The sequence below is a fragment of the Sphaeramia orbicularis genome, chromosome 15 (assembly GCF_902148855.1).
Source record: "Sphaeramia orbicularis chromosome 15, fSphaOr1.1, whole genome shotgun sequence".
In the NCBI taxonomy this organism is placed as follows: Eukaryota; Metazoa; Chordata; class Actinopteri; order Kurtiformes; family Apogonidae; genus Sphaeramia; species Sphaeramia orbicularis.
Genome location: NC_043971.1, coordinates 30,650,615 through 30,666,595, shown reverse-complemented (window position 1 = coordinate 30,666,595; position 15,981 = coordinate 30,650,615). Strand labels below are relative to the sequence as shown.

At 38.2% G+C, this 15,981-nt stretch overlaps 2 protein-coding genes across 3 annotated transcripts; one reads left to right on the top strand and one right to left on the bottom strand.

Moving 5' to 3' along the window:
- Positions 1 to 1,701: 1,701 nt before the first annotated feature.
- LOC115434592 (uncharacterized) lies at positions 1,702 to 9,605 on the top strand. Its single transcript, XM_030156629.1, has 5 exons — positions 1,702 to 1,885; positions 2,194 to 2,255; positions 2,565 to 2,763; positions 7,468 to 7,768; positions 8,226 to 9,605. Exons 1-5 carry the CDS (start codon positions 1,865 to 1,867, stop codon positions 8,630 to 8,632), a joined length of 990 nt encoding a protein of 329 aa, XP_030012489.1. The 5' UTR covers positions 1,702 to 1,864; the 3' UTR covers positions 8,633 to 9,605.
- Positions 9,606 to 9,673: 68 nt separating this feature from the next.
- Positions 9,674 to 15,975, bottom strand: ecd (ecdysoneless homolog (Drosophila)). 2 transcript variants are annotated; one of them, XM_030156626.1, is made up of 15 exons: positions 15,824 to 15,975; positions 15,393 to 15,616; positions 15,199 to 15,315; positions 15,000 to 15,087; positions 13,634 to 13,812; positions 13,246 to 13,438; positions 12,952 to 13,080; positions 12,725 to 12,850; positions 12,488 to 12,573; positions 12,271 to 12,374; positions 11,405 to 11,663; positions 10,954 to 11,021; positions 10,688 to 10,875; positions 10,330 to 10,583; positions 9,674 to 10,220 (listed from the first exon to the last, which is right to left on the bottom strand). In XM_030156626.1, the coding sequence occupies exons 1-14, from the start codon at positions 15,848 to 15,850 to the stop codon at positions 10,347 to 10,349; spliced, it is 2,025 nt and encodes a 674-aa protein (XP_030012486.1). In that variant the 5' UTR covers positions 15,851 to 15,975; the 3' UTR covers positions 9,674 to 10,220; positions 10,330 to 10,346. The 2 variants fall into 2 exon arrangements, with proteins under 2 accessions (XP_030012486.1, XP_030012488.1); XM_030156628.1 differs by having other exon boundaries at positions 9,674 to 10,583; positions 15,199 to 15,313; positions 15,394 to 15,616.
- Between the last annotated feature and the right edge of the window lie 6 nt (positions 15,976 to 15,981).

The window sequence follows — 15,981 nt, the reverse complement described above, 5'->3', positions numbered from 1 at the left end:
TGGAAATTAATTTACATGTTGTAGCTTTGTTTCTTTTTTTTTTTTTTATCATTGTCTTCAAAACATTTTTATCAATCAGTTGGAAATCCAGTGAAAAAAGGTTCCACAATCCATTTTTGGTCCTGACTCCAAGTTTGAGGAAAGTAAGACTCTTTATCTGGTTTGTATGTTTAAGGATTCAGGAAAACTCATGCTCAGTATTCATATATGGGTATTTTAGAGAAGGTTTAACCTGCAAAACACTTTATTTTTGAATGGCCTTACATGTGTCCAAAAGTCAGAGTTAGAAAATTGTAATATGGTGACCAATATTAACCCATAAAGACCCGGTACTACTTTTGTGTCAGTTCCCGAATGAATTTTTCTCTCTATTTATCATTTCTTAAGAGATTTATCACCATTTAGTATAATATTATCCTCTGTATTTTGCATTTTTTTCAGTGAACATCAGGTAATTTCCTATATTTAATTTTCTGATCATGTCGATGTTCATAAAAGCTCAGATTAATATTGAGGGTTATTATATCAAAAACAGAGAAAACTGAACCAAAAATGACTTTTCAGCAAAATTTATTATTAACTGAACATAAACTCAATGTCTCCATCCACTGTCATTGCTCCAACTCATGGGTTTTACTGGTAAATCAATGTTGTAGAAGAAGATGGTGTTTCCATGCTCACTACGGAGCCGCTGAACGTCTAAATGGGTCATATCTGATGAGCATGAAAAGATGACAAACTGTATTTTACACCAATTATTTACATGAATTGAAAGGATTAGTGGATCAGAAGATATTCAACATTTTATACCAGTAGATGATTTTGGTCGTCTGTAGATATTTGGGTCTTTATGGGTTAAGACAGGGTGTGACTGGCCCCTTGTGCTCCTGAGTTTGTCTATATTTCAGTAAGTGATCACTGACGAATGTAAGTGCACATGTGCATGTCAGAGCACACCTTATTAGCTTCCATTTTCTGTGAATGCTCAGTCACCCTAATGGCAAAATGACCATAAGATCAGAGCCGGTAAACAGAGCCCTCTGCAGGTTTTAGGTGGGTTACCATAGCAGTCTGAGTACTTGGATCAATTAGAGCCCCTCACTCTGCTACTGTGTTTGTCTGGGCTCCAGAGCGCACAGACCCCCATCCTCTCAGTCAAACCAATCTGTTTACTTTACAGATTCATGCAGCCTTGTGATGATGGACTCCATGCAGCTGTGAGGGGCTGTGTGACTAAACAGACGCGGACAGTGGAAGGGGGTGGGGGGATATAATGCTGGGGGAGGGACTGTCAGGAATGTCACAAACAGGTGTTAAAGCCAGACGGAAAGTGAGCCAGGGGGTTTACTCTATTACACTGTGTATATCAATAAAGTTATGCAGACACTGCCAGTCAGAATATAAAATATATTAGACAGACAACATAGCAACAAGAAAACACAATGGCTCATGTTCCTTTCATTCACAAATGAGGCTGCTTTATCTCAGTATCAGGTATGATGTGTATACAAAGTGACATGTGTTTATCCTATTGGCAAAAAGCCAAAAGACTGCCTGTTTTTTTTTTTCACTGTGTAACAAGACAAACTTTTATTGTCACCAACTGTCCACCAAATTGGTTTTCTCGTTTGGGAAGTCAAACAAATTGAGAGCAAAGTCCATCTGGACTGGAAAGCAAATGAGGTGAATGCCCGCAGCACACAGAGTGCTGTTTCACACAATGACCTTTGGCAGAGACGTGGAGATAGAGAAGGATGGTAGTTGAAAAGGTAACTGCTAACTGATAATACTACTACTGACAGGAGTCGACGTGTTTTCGAGCTGACGGCCACGGTTCTTGAAGGCATAATGAAGGAGTCTGGAGATGAAATGTGACGTTATGCTGGTGAGTTATTGATTTTTCTAGTTTGTTGGTTGAAAGTGTAGTAGCCTGTGAATCCAGAGTGTTATTTATTGTCTGTAATGTTCTTGTACCTGCTCTAATTGTCTTTATCCAATCAATAAGCACTTACTTTTAACTTTTAATATCGAATCTAAAAAATGTTCCTCTTGCAAATCAAAGCTAAAAAAAAAAAAAAAAAAAAAGAGGCTAGTCTGCGCACTAATAGCCGTAATTCAACCATTTTGTGTTTGTTGTATAATTCCCAGCAGTAAATGTCATGTGAAATGCTCTTTTCTGCTCTGTGAATGCAGAGAATTGATCCTTGGGAAAAGGGACCAGCTCTTGCACAGAATGAAAGACTCATAGGTAAAAGGTAATCACCCTGGATTTGACCATTTTTGCTTTATTCTGTGCACCCATTAAGTATAATGTATGATAGTCTGCTTAGCTTATTTTACCTTTACATGCTACAGTTTATTTCCATTACATTACAGGGATCATGTTGTGACTGATATTCAGATGTGTTCACCTTATGATGTACAAACTGAATAAATAAATGTATGTATCAAAAATTAACTAAATGGTTAAAGGAGTATTAATAGAAACATTAATCTCCTGTTTTGGATGTACTTTCACCTGTTGAACGGTGTGATGCATGTATTTTGTCTCCTTTTGTTTACAGTGCATTCAGTCCAACAGGGTGTTGTGCCTCAGCTGTGAAGGGTCTTTCCTCTAATCATGCCCTGAAACCCCTGGTGCCCACCCTCTGTCTGGTGGTGGTGGTGATATATGGCCTTGGTGATAAACTCCGCAACTTTGTGGCTGGTATTTTCATCCCTCAGTACCATTATCCCTATGCAGTCGCCCTGTGTTTTGCCCAGGTTGGTACTGCACGGACAACTCACACTAATTCACAAAAAAAATGAAATGTTGCTTCACATTAATTATAGAGCCTGTACTTATTTTTGGATTTAACAGATGCTGCATGTAAATACTATTATTTTATATTTATCCTCTTTTTTTTCCTTTTTTTTTTTTATTGAAAAAGGTGACAAAATATCGCCAACATTACCATTCATACAGATGTTATCTATTAGAGCCCTTTTTGTATTTCCTATTTTGTACAGACAAAAGTGTAAAAAGAGAACAAAAAAAAGGAACTTGATGAACTGGGCGCTTACAGTTACTTCTCACTTAAAAACAATCATAGCATTAGAATACCTCTGGATTCTTTATGCAGAAAAACATAAAACAAAAAAATAAATACAAGGAGATTATAAAAAAGAAGACATTTTTAGAGGAGTGATACAAATTCTGGGCAGCTAGAGGATACAAACTTGATCCATTTGTCCCAAATAGGATAAAATGTATCCCTCTGGATTCTGATGGAGTAAGTCAGTTTTCCCATTTTGAATATTTGTAAGATGATCTCGTACCAGTCTTCTATTGTTGGTGGAGTTGGGTTTAACCACCTTCTTGTAATAGAATTCTTGCTGGCTGCTAAAATTTTGTATCCTCCCTCCATTCTACTACAGCAAGACTAATATAGATTTACAAAGTGATAGGTAATATGAACCTTAAACACAGATATCAAAGTCACGTGGATACCACTCCCTTATTGGTGAATCTTGGGGCAGTCCCAGAACACATGTGAATCATATTTTTCTAATGCAGTTTTTCATTAAAAGTTCTTTGCGGCTGAACTTTCGTCAATCATTGCTACAGTTCACCTGTGTTACAAGTTAACCTATTATAATGCCGTCAGCTGGCCTATTTGCTCTGGGTGAATGTGAAGGACAGGACATATGGTAGGGGAAGTGGTTGCAGCCAGGACAGGTCCAGCGCTGATAAACTGCAACAAGTATATAATAGACCTTTTGCACAGCAGACATTTAGAACAGTAAAAGCAAGCAAAGAACAGGTGTCACTGGTATTATTAACCCTCCGGTATCCCGTCCAGCAAGGCCCTTACTAAGCACCAAGTGTGCCTTTTTCACACACTTGTGGAATAATGTCAAAAAAAATTCCATACAGTTGGTTTTTAATTTTTTTTTTTACACTTTTTTCTATTTCATCAACTTGAGCCGTAAATAAAAATACCAAATACTCAATAATTGTCATATTTTTTTAACACTTTAAATGCTGTATTTGTAATGTAAACAAACCTTTTTTGTTTTTTGGATGCAAAAAACACAAAAAATATTTTCTTTTCAATATACTACATAAAAAGTGGATCACATATTATTTGATTTTTGCAGCCTGGCATATGTCAGTGATTAACTCCAACATTGGTTAATTTGCATTATTATTTTTAGCGCTAGGTCAAATATTCAAAAATACTAGCATCTGTCACCAAGTGTGCATAGAATGCACACCTATAAATCAAACTATCAAATATTATATATTGATTTATTTTTCTGCTCTAATTTGATTTTAGTTTTGTAAATCAAGGTCAGCCCTAATCACACATACCAAATAATCATTCATTTTACTTTTTTTTTTTACCCTTTAAACAATCTCTTCTCATCACGGTGTCACTACATTTTTTGATGCAAAAAACCACAAAATATGTTTGGTTTTTTTTTTCAAAACACTACAAAAAAATTGGACCACATATTATTTGATTTTTGCAGCCTGGCATATGTCAATGATTAACAGCAACATTAACAACGTTAATAAAGTAATTTAGACCCTGACCTCTCAACTGAAGCCCAGATATCAGTAAAAGCAGGATTTATGGCTTAATGGCTTTCAGGTCAAAAACAGTGTTTATAATAGAAGAAATAGTGCATTTTAGGCACACTTGGGAGACAGATGCTAGTCTTGTAATTTTCTTTTGTTTACAATGTGCAAATTTTAGTTGGTGGCCAGAATTTAAAAGATCATGCAAAAATGAACAATTTTTGAATTCTAACCTTATTTAAATTGTGAAAAATAATATGAAGTTTTTAACATGAAGTGCAAAGTGTGTCTAAAAAGCACACCCAGATACTGGAGGGTTAATGGTGGCTCTGCTCCATTTAAATGGTCTAGAAGAGAAGCAGAACAAAGATTTCCAAAGACCAGTTTCACTTCTGCATTTGCTGCTGTAACATGTCAGAATAACTCCAGTGACAAAGGTTTATAGATGTGACCCCATTAAAGAGCTGAAACAAGCATGAATAACTGAGTTTATGGAATGTCATATATATGTACAACTTTTATTGAGGATGCAAAGGTTTAAAAACACTCTTGCATGTTTTATTTGGTATTATACAAAAAATAGACATGAAACATTATGAAAAACTATAGGTACAAAGGGATCATTTTCAGTGAAGGCATGCAAGTGCTTTCACTGTAAAAGGAACCACATCTCTTTGATTTATGAGTTTAATATAGGTGACACTGAGAGCAGCTGGAAATACAATGACAGTCCACATTAGCAACTAGAAAAGCACTCAGAGAGCACAGACCTCCGCCAAGGCAGATCACCACCAAAATTTAATCATTTGCTCCTTGTGCCAGTATCAACATCTCCTGAAATTTTCATCCAAATCCGTCCATAACTTTTTGAGTTATCTTGCACATGGACAGACAGACAGACAGACAGACAGACAGACAGACAGACCAACGCCGGCAAAAACATAACCTCCTTGGCGGAGGTAATTATCCACAGAGCATTTTGCACATACTGATATGTGTGAACATTAGGAATGGGATATTCCACTTCAGATGATGATTGTCTTTTTCTGTGTTCTGTTACAAACACAATGTAAAGCACAAAAAAATCACTTTGTCTTTAACCCATAAAGACCCAGTGCTGCTTTTATGTCAGCTCCCAAATGAAACTTTTTCTATATCTAACCTTTCTTAAATGATTTATCACCATTTATTTATAATTTTATCCTCTGCATTTTGTATTTTATCAGTATAGATCATGTATTTCCTATATTTTATTCACTAATCATGTAGATGTTCATAAAAGCTCAGATTATATTTGAGGTTTATTATATCAAAAACAGAGAAAACTGCAAAAACATGACTTTTTCAGTCAAATATTATCATTAACTGAACATAAAAATAAAGAGATAAGTTCATGCCTTGTTAGCTTCTTCCAGCAGAGGGAGAAAATAATATTTGATCAATAAATTCTCAGGCTGCCGGTAATATGCAAATTAACCAGATCTGTCATTGAAGTGCTGTTAATAGAATAGAAGAATAGAATAGAACTTTATTGTCATTGTACATTTGTACAACGAAATTAAAAAGTGCAATCCTAAAAGGTACAATCCCTTGTTTCATAAATTGTAATCATATTATTATTTAGTTGCATAACGTAGTTTTAAATTATAGCTTCTTAATTATAACTAGCGTGCTGAGCTTTGGGGATCCACGGGTTCTAGATGTGGTTGTTGTTATGCTGTTGTGTATTTGTGCATGCCGTACTGCATTTGTCCAGCAGTCACCGCCAAAGCATTCTGGGTATAGCAACGTGATTGTAAGGCTATTGTATTCCAAAATTACTAATATCTCCCAAAATATTGGTCCTATCAACTTACCGTTTTTTGCTAATCTGTTCCTTTACCAAAAATACGTAAGTATGCCAAACTGCAGCAGTCAGCTCTTTCCTGAATCCCAAGACACATACACGCACACACACACACACACATGCAGAGATCACTGGGCTTTTATAATATAGATTTGCAGGTCACTGTCATTGTGGCATTAGTGAATGGATATTATCATCATGCATAGGGTATGTGATGACTGGTATAACGTGTCAAACTCATGTATTCTACACTCACAGTCAGTGAAAAACTTTGAGACCATATTTTTTGACATAATTTTTATTTTGAAACCCTAAACTGGAATTTTTTCATATGAATCATTTGTTTAGGATATTGGCATAGAGAAACAAAAATCTAAAGTTTCAAGAATAATTTCAAAACAAAAAATTTAACAAAAGAAAATGGCACCTGCCAAACAGAAAGTCACAACAGTAGCGGTTCTGGTCGGGAGTTGTCACTCTCTCTCGCCCTGGACGCAGTCTATTGTCAACAGAGCCTGTGGTGTTGTGGCGTTCAACCAGGTTTCTGATTGTGAGTTGAGAACAACCCATACATAGGCCTGGCTATATCACTGGAGCTCAAACCGACCTCCACCATACCCAGTACCCGGAGACATTGTTCACGTGATAGACGTGGCATGATGCCGTTCACTGGACTAACAATGGTGGCCTTTTTTGGGCCTTTATATAGGCCTTCAAAACCAATCCTCAAACTGTGCAGATACCCACTGAGTATTGCTCAATGTGTATTTGGTCCACCTTTGCAAAGAGACCAACCCATGTGCAATGAAAAGTGACAACATGACAACTCATCATTATCTCAACTACCTGAGCACTGAGTCATCAATAAATCCACAATGAATAATTACAACCCCCCTACAAGTAGAAATATGCGTACATTTCCACCTCAAAGTTTCTATTGACTGTCAGTATATAAGTGATGGTTGAGTGATGAACCCTTTGGTGTGATGATAAAAACCCATTTCCAGTCTATCTGACTCTTTCAGTGTATTTTCTCACTAATGATCTTCCCTTCCAGGTTGTCATCTCTCTGCTGGTCTTAAATCTCCTCCATGTCCTGGATCTGGTTCCTCTGAAGCCTTACTCCAGGCCCCTTGGTGAGAAGGTCCTGGTGCCTTCAATCAGCTGCAGCATCCAGTCAGTGCTGACCATGTGGGCCAAGGACAGCAGCTCCTGTACCGGCCTCTTCCCCCTCCTCATGCCTCTGCTGCCCCTGCTTACTGCAGCCTTGAGTTACAGCCTGAAGCTAGCACCACCACCATCTATTCATATCTCTGTTTTAGTTTCCTTCCTGAGCGGGATATGTGTTGTCATCACAGGTAATTCTGCACTTTTCAATGGTAGCTGAAGGTGAAGAAGACTGCAGAATCAACTGACACGTAGATATAAACATTATATAGCTTATATCTCTGATTTCTATTTTGATTGTACATTTTAATCTTTTATGCATGCACTCTAGAAAACTTCTGCTCAATAATTCCTATGAACCTGAATGTGTTCACACCTGTATCTGTATAATGTATATTTACTTACATTTCCTGTAGATTTCTACATATGCAAATCCTGTATTTTTTGATTTGCTTTATTAGTGTGTTCTATTTATATTATTTATTGCTTTTATCTCTTCACACTTACTTCCCTTTTTTTTTTACTGTGTTTTTTCAAGAGTGTTTTTGTATGCAACTGAGCTACTGTGGCTTGTGGATCAATAAAGTTTGTCTAAGTCTAAGTGCACAAATGATAAATAAAACTACATTTTTGTCTCTCTTTTTGCAGCTTCTCGGGGTCTGTCAGATATGGAGCCTCTGGAGTACATATATGCACCTGCGGCTTTAATCCTGCACAGTCTGTCACTGACTTGGTTGGCAAAAGTGTCTGAGGCTGAGCGCCACCACTCCCCTGACTCCAAAGCCTCCATTTTTGACATCTACTACACAGGTCTGGTTAACCAGAGCTGGGTGCTGGGCCTCCTGTGGCTGCTGCACCCACACAGTCCCTGGCAGGTGTTGAGTCGGGGCAGCTGGCACAGCCTGCTGTTCCACGGGTACCTGTTGGCCATTCTCCTGCTGGGAATGGTGCTCGACTTCCTCGTTGGTATAGTGGCTTTGTCCTTCTCACCAGTCGCTGCTGCAACTCTCCACTCAGCAAGGGAACTCGTCCAACCATTCTTCCATCTTGTGTAGTTTCCGTCAGGGGCTGTTTATTTTACTTTTGCACAGTATAGATGCATATACACAAGTTATTCCAATACTGACAGCAACCTGTAACACACTATGCATGCTAGAAGAAGCAACATTAACTATGCAAAGTTTTACAGTTGGGCTCCAAAGTTTATGTTACAATACTCTAACCAGAAATCAGTATTCATTCCTAACACTAAAACATACTATTTCCTTGTAATGCTGTTACTAATGCAACTTGTTTGAGGCCAAAAATGAAGCCATCAAGCACCAAAAACTCCTTCAACACAATCTAATGTGACCACAAACAACTGTTCTATAGTGTACGCACACTACCATCACAAACCTTTTAAAGAATAATACACGATCCGCACATTTTAATGGAAAAGGAAGTTTCTATATAATATTTACAACACATTATTTAATAATATACACATACACATTCAATTTATAGAGTATAATATGTGAGTGAATTTCAATGGAATTTTTTAAAATCTAATTTCTATTCATTTAAATTCACCAAAGAAGATGTTTGTGGTGCTAGATATAGACTTTTGGGCCCAGTCTGTATTCACTGTATAGTTTTAACAATATTTAAGAGATTTAAAACTTGAAGTAATTTGTAAAAGTTGTATTAGGATGTTTCTGAAAGGCAACAACGAAACAGGCAGTGGACTCCCTCCATTTCTATCATGTTTAACAGTGTTTAATATATTTCAGCTCCGGATTACTTTCATTTATTTTTAAACAGACGTTTGTGGATGTTTCCCTTCTATGACTCTGATCGGTTAATGCTTGTTGGATGAGTAAGGACAATGATGAGACAGACGTCAGTGGTGCTAAGAGCTGATATGTGAGTGGAGTCCACTTGAATATGTGGATATTAACAGTAGGTTATGATGCATATTGGCACGTATGTTAAATTAAGGTGGTATAATGCGATATGCTTAAAATAAACTCTGAATGTCAAATAAAGTCTGACCGTTTACTCCAGTAACACAGAGGATATGTCTGGGCAAATTCATAAATACATGACAAAAAATGTTATTTCCAAAATCTTTATTGTTTACCAACTAGGCTTAGGTGCTACCATCAGTGCAGATGTTCATCAGTGTTGTCAATACAAAGATAACGGACATAAAAACTATGGCAGGACTAAATCACAAGGTATAACAGCTCACTAACAAACTATACATGATTCCACACAAATCAAACAGAGTGGGGTGGGACAGAATGCCCATGTGCTTGGCATTTAGTCCTGCCTTAGGCTTTAAAGGATCACTGATAAATGATTTATCAAACATATTTGTATTTTAATTCTCCCTTCAAAATTACAAAACAAGTCCAGGTTTCTTTAACTGAGAAAACTAGAAAACATTTCACAAAATATTATGGCACACAAACATTATTTCATTACACGGAAATACAAATAGTCTTTCCTTTTTGGTATTTAATGTCTAATTCTTGGAAGCAGCGAATGCAATAAATTCTATTCCTTAAGTAAAAACTGACGAAGGTATTTGTTGAAAAATGTCATATCCAGCTTCACATCCGAGTGTGTCAATACAACAATCCAACACCTTTATCTGGATATAAAAGCAGGTTTGAAGCTGTAAGTCATAGTACCTTGTGGGCTTCACCACTGTTGTAGCTCCTTTCATTCATCAGAGACACCAGTAAATTGTTTCATTCATTAGATGAGCCTCAGTCGTCCATCTTACGCAGGGTCAGAGTTGGGGGGTAGGTGTATTCCCAGACTCTGCAGCAGGTTTGAAGCTGGTCCAGCGAGTCCTGCCTGTGAGCTGAGGGACTCCAGGAGGTTGGTGACCAAGTTAAGGTCCAGGTCTAGGGGCTGGATCTCCTCCTCGGTCTCTGCTGGACTTTCCTGCCTCAGGGGACTGTCGGTGGCAGAGGGATGAGAGGAGCCACCGCCAGGGCCTGCTTTGTTGGAATTCTGCAAAAATTAGAAAAAAAAAAAAGATACTCAGTGGTGGTAAGATAGGATATATTTTCATTCAAAATCTCTCAAGGTGAAAAAATAGCAAAATTCAGTCTTACCGATTGTTTAAAGCTTTGGCCTATGTGAGTGCCCATGAGCTCCTGATCCATTTGATCCATGTATTTTCGTAGATTGTCCAGAGTCTCTGCCCCCTTCATCTCGGCTGAATCAAACTCCTCATCTTTCTCTTCCTCCTCATCCTCATCATCATCAAGATCATCTGAATCGAGGTCTTCTTCCTTGCTCCCTGAAACATTTAACACAATCTGACTTAGAAACTCAATCATGTCATGAGCTCTTCTTTTCCTTCTAAATATGTCCATACCCAATAGTCTGTCTAGTGTGTTGGCCATGGAGTCTGGGTCAAAACTGAAAGGTTGACTGGAGCTGGTCCTGGAATGACAAAAAAAGAGCAGACTAGGATTTCAAGGGAACAACAGATGTGAATCCCACTGAATTAAAAAAAACAAAACAAAACATAACAATCAAAATATAAAATCAAGAGACAGCGCAATAAAGCTAGTGGTTTTTATAACTTTTTTATTTTGTGAAAAGGAGACTGCACTGTGATTCTGCCAAAATTACAAAACAAACCTAAAAATGTGTTTCACAGAACAAATTAGACATGAAGAATACCATTAAGAGAAACTATGTGAGCACTACCTTATATGCAAACTGAAATTCCAGAGTACATGTTTCATCTTGTGAGATTTGAACTCAAACATCGGTTATTGCTTCTGTTGGTTTTAGTGGCTGTGTAACGTGTTCACTCTCACCATGGCAGTTCTGCACCTTCGTGTGACGACATGGCGTTGAGGAACTTCTTCATCCCTTGACTCACTGCTACAAGACTGTAACCAGCATCCTCTTCTTGGTGCTTGTCCTCAGTCTCCTTTCTCTTCTCCTCTGCACTTTTACTGCACTCTGTATGTTTAGTAGAGCTGGTGTTCCGGCTGCCAATATCAGCTCTCCCCCCGTTCCTCTCTTGTAACATTCGCTCCAAATCCTGTGCTGAAATGTCCAGCCAACTGTCACCTGGAGACAGACACAAAGACAAACTAATTATAGGAGAAGGCTTAAAAGAGAAAAGAGCAGAGAATGGAGGATGCATACCAAGAGGACAAAAATTGATATTGGCAGGAAGTAAAGAATCTGAGTTGGCAGACACATGCAAGGAGAGTTTTATTTTCCAGCAAGGTCATAAAAACATCACTGAATACTTCATGTTGTACTAAAGTTGTGTTGTGCTAAAGTCGTACATAGACATGTTGCTCAGGACATACTGATAAAAATACAGTACATTTGAGTAAATTACTTTTTACCTAAATAATATGAATTTGCTCTTCGTACTACTTGTGGCAGGTATCTACATATTGCATATTTAAAATGTCAAATATCTTCTTTATACATTAACCGTAAACATACAAACATATTTTGTATTTATATGTATCTTTTCATGGTTTCCATCTGTTGTGAACCGTACTTTTTAATCCACTGTTATGAGAAAAGATTTAATTCTTCTGGGATCTTTCAAGGACAAAATGACAAACTTTTCACAGTCACTCTCCAAACCTTTGAGGAGTGCTGCCTTCCATACTTGCAGTTTAAGATTTGCTTGAAAATAAGTTATTATTTCACTCACTGTCCTCTTGGGGGAGCTGTGACTCTTGTTTTTTCAGCTCTTCCAAGCTCAAAGGGCTGCAGCTGTGCAGCAGCTGGAGAACCTCCTCACCCGGGGATACAGTACTAAAAAAAAAAAAACACACAGATATGCAATATTCACACATGTGCACCTGGGTGTTTTTAACCAGGTATGTTCATGAACTATTCACAGCCACTTTCACAATTAAAGCCCGCACCTTGATTCATAGGAGACATACTGTTTGAAGAAGTTTTCTGCAGTTCTCATGAGCTCTCTGTGAAGGGCTGAGCCTTCAAGTTCTCCCTGTATTAAACATCAAATTCACAACTTTCAACTTGTAAAAAAACATGTAGCACATTCAGTTTGTGGTAATGTTTGACAACACTTTGTACAGTTGGTCACACATACAAGCAAATGGCTATTACTATTTAGCTTTACCAAAAGTGGCACTAACCCGAAAGTAGCCATTTGTTTTGAGACTGTTTATGAAACCTTTCCACTGAGGGTTACAACTGATTGGAGCATCTGGCTCTGAGGATGGTAGCCTGGACTTAGAACACAGGATTTCAAAACCATGGGCCTGAGAAAACAGAAACACACAGATTAACATAGTATCAACAACAATAAATACTTGCCACCAAATAAATAAATACCACCAAAACACAGCCGGTACTGACTCACCAGTTTCATGCCCAGCTCATAAGCTTTGTACTTGGGATGAGAGCGAGGAGGCAGGGTGAAACCACTTCTTCGGTCTGGAGTGAACTGTTGCTGCTGCAGCTGAGCGTACAGGCAACGAGTGAATGTCACCTGAAAGACCAAAAAACATTCAAGATTTAAGCAGGCTGAAGCTTCTAAAGACATTTAACAACAGAACTCACTAAAAACTGTAACTGCATCAATATATAATTATATGATAGAAAACAAAAAAAGTAATATTTTGGAATAAGATAAAAAGTCTTGGTGTATCTGTACCATGGTGAGGACCCTTGTATCAGGTGGAAAAGTCTTAAAGGTCCGACATGCCTGGAGATCCACTGGGTCCCGTAGATAAAATGCTGACACAGCTGCAGCTACAAGGTTTGGCCGCTGGGTCAACACATGGGCAATGCCTGCAGGTATGAAGCAGTGGGCACGGTGCAAGCCAGTCTGAATCTTCTCTGGGTACCTGAGTTAAAAGTAGAGAAAATTGGATAAACTTTTCGATTTTCTATGTTAAGTCTGTGGATCATTGCTTCAATTATAAACCACTCTACATTATGAAGTAGATCAGGCTGATGGCCAACATTCCTGTAGACCTCCTCCTGCTATTGTTACAAAGTCATGCATTTCCAGCAAAGTAAAGATTTAGAAATCTCCTCACCCCTCTAAACGCTTCCTCAGGGCTGAGGAAATCTTAGTGCTTGCTCTACAAGCTTCTGGATGAGTGGAGAGCAGCATTAAAGCCTGTGCCACACTGGGTACCACATTCTTTGGGAAGCCCACTGAACTTGAATTGGAGGGGCAGGGCAGGATATGTAACTGTCCCCTATAGAGGAAGACCTGAAAGAAAATGAGAATGGGGAGAGAGTGCTGTGAAATATGTTCATCCAAAATCCCCAATTAAACTGAGCTGACATCTGTTGACTGTTGGGGCCAAACCACATGATTTACATTCTTTTAATACTCAAACCATTTAATTCCTTCTCTTAAGTACAGATGCACAGATACATCAGTCAAACACCGTTATCACTGGATATCAGCACTGACATACTGTGAGAGGTCGTTTCACCAACAGCAGCGGTTGATATTTATCTGTTGTGCTTTATGCAAGATTTCTTTAAAAATCTATATGAATTTCAATATGTGCCAATTCTGAGATCAGGGCTGAATGACTTAAAAAGTTAATCTATTTTCATATTCAGTAGAATGGAGATTTCCCTAGCACAAAGGGGGAAATAATTAACAACATATATTAAATAAATAGAAAATATCGACATCAGGCATCATCTTTATTAGCCCACAATGTTCCTACTGGTGAATCGCTACTCTATGGATGCCCTATGGACAGAGGCACTGTCATTAATGATCTGAATCACTAAGTAATGCATGATACAATAATATCACAGTAAGTTGTCTACATCTTCTATCATCACAAAACAGTAATTCTTTGATACTTAACACATTGCATTACAATCATGTGTGACATCATGCTGTCTGTGCAAATGACGCAAAATTTAATCAATTAATAAAATAATTTACAAAAAGGGGCATAGACTCATAGCTTAGTGTCTCATTGACACACACAAAATAGTGACTCCTGTAAGTCACAGAGAAAAAGGAACTGGTATGGAGCATCTATAACAGGGGTCACCAACCCTGGTCCTCGAGGGCTACTATCCTGCATGTTTTAGATGTATCCCTCTTCCAACACACCTGATTCAAATGATCAGCCTATCATCAAGCTCTGCAAAAGACTGATAATGACCGTCAGGTGTGCTGGAAGAGGGAAACATCTAAAACATGCCGGATAGTAGCCCTCGCGGACCAAGATTGGTGACCCCTGGTCTATAGGTTTTCATAAAAGTGCTGATATTTGTTGCAAGAGAAGGGAAATATTTTGAATCAATATTTTGACACACTCCACTGTCATCTTGGAAGACACCACATCTACCAAGTTTATCCTTTTGAGCCATCATCCACTTGTATCTAATACAGGCTTAAAACCATGATGATCTATCTCATCTCACCCTATTTTCACTGGTGTCTGGGTTTATCCATTTCGGGAGATAATCTGCTGCTTCAATCAGAATAAACTCTCCATCATTGTCCTCAATGCTGCATACAAAAGAAAAAAAATAGAAGCTGTTAACCCAAGTGATTGATACAAGCCAATGAAACTGATTCACATTCATGCACAGTCTTAAGTCTAACACACAAAACGCTCACCTGGCTGCAAGCTCTGGGAAAGCCTCTGTTATTCGTTGCAGGAGAAAAACTATAAACCACTCATCTTCCACATTGTCTAGAAATTGAGTGCTCCCCCCAATGTGAGCTGGAACATCTATCAAAGCAAACAAAAAAATCATTAGAGCCTTATAACCCCTGTAACAGTAACTCCCTAATGAGGCGACAACACTATACCTTTCTCAGGATGATACTTAAGGTTGAATGGCTGATGCTGCCAGATATACTCTGTCAGGAAGGTTGCAACCTTTGCCAGAATCTCCTCTATTAGATGAGTGAGTCGTTCCTCAGCTTGTGCAGTTGAACCAACGGGCTGAATGAGGAAGAGTCTGTACTGGACTGTATCCTCCTGAACTACTCTTCTCTGTATCCCGTCTAAAATACCATTGTTTGAGGAGAGCTGATAAACAGAGAAGAAGTCACTGTGATTAAAATACATATATATCCTAAATGACCACAGCGTATATCTTTATAACTTATTATGCAAAATGAGAGCAAATTGTTCTTAATCTGTCGTGGCTTGCTCACCCAGGTTTTTGCTAGCAGCACTTGGTTTATAAGGATATCCTTCCCTACTATACAGTTTTATCAACACATATTCACTTACCTTGCTTTCTTTAACGTGAGAAGTCATGTCAGTATGTCCTTTGTATCTGTAGAAGCGACAAAAAACGCGAAACTTTTCTTAATTATCAGTACGTTTCCATCACGCCATCGATCAATGTTTAGGTCCGACGTTTAATTCTGCTCGACTGCCCAAGTTAA

Bases quoted from the DNA above. Each gene is read 5' to 3' on its own strand.
- LOC115434592 (XM_030156629.1), top strand. From the start codon at position 1,865: ATGAAATGTGACGTTATGCTG. The intron at 2,764-7,467 runs GTTGGTACTGCA...CTTCCCTTCCAG, and splicing joins TCGCCCTGTGTTTTGCCCAG to GTTGTCATCTCTCTGCTGGT. The intron at 7,769-8,225 runs GTAATTCTGCAC...CTCTTTTTGCAG, and splicing joins GATATGTGTTGTCATCACAG to CTTCTCGGGGTCTGTCAGAT.
- ecd (XM_030156626.1), bottom strand. From the start codon at position 15,850: ATGACTTCTCACGTTAAAGAAAGCAAG. The intron at 13,439-13,633 runs GTGAGGAGATTT...CTTTTAACTCAG, and splicing joins CTGAGGAAGCGTTTAGAGGG to GTACCCAGAGAAGATTCAGA. The intron at 10,584-10,687 runs GTAAGACTGAAT...TAATTTTTGCAG, and splicing joins GCCAAAGCTTTAAACAATCG to AATTCCAACAAAGCAGGCCC.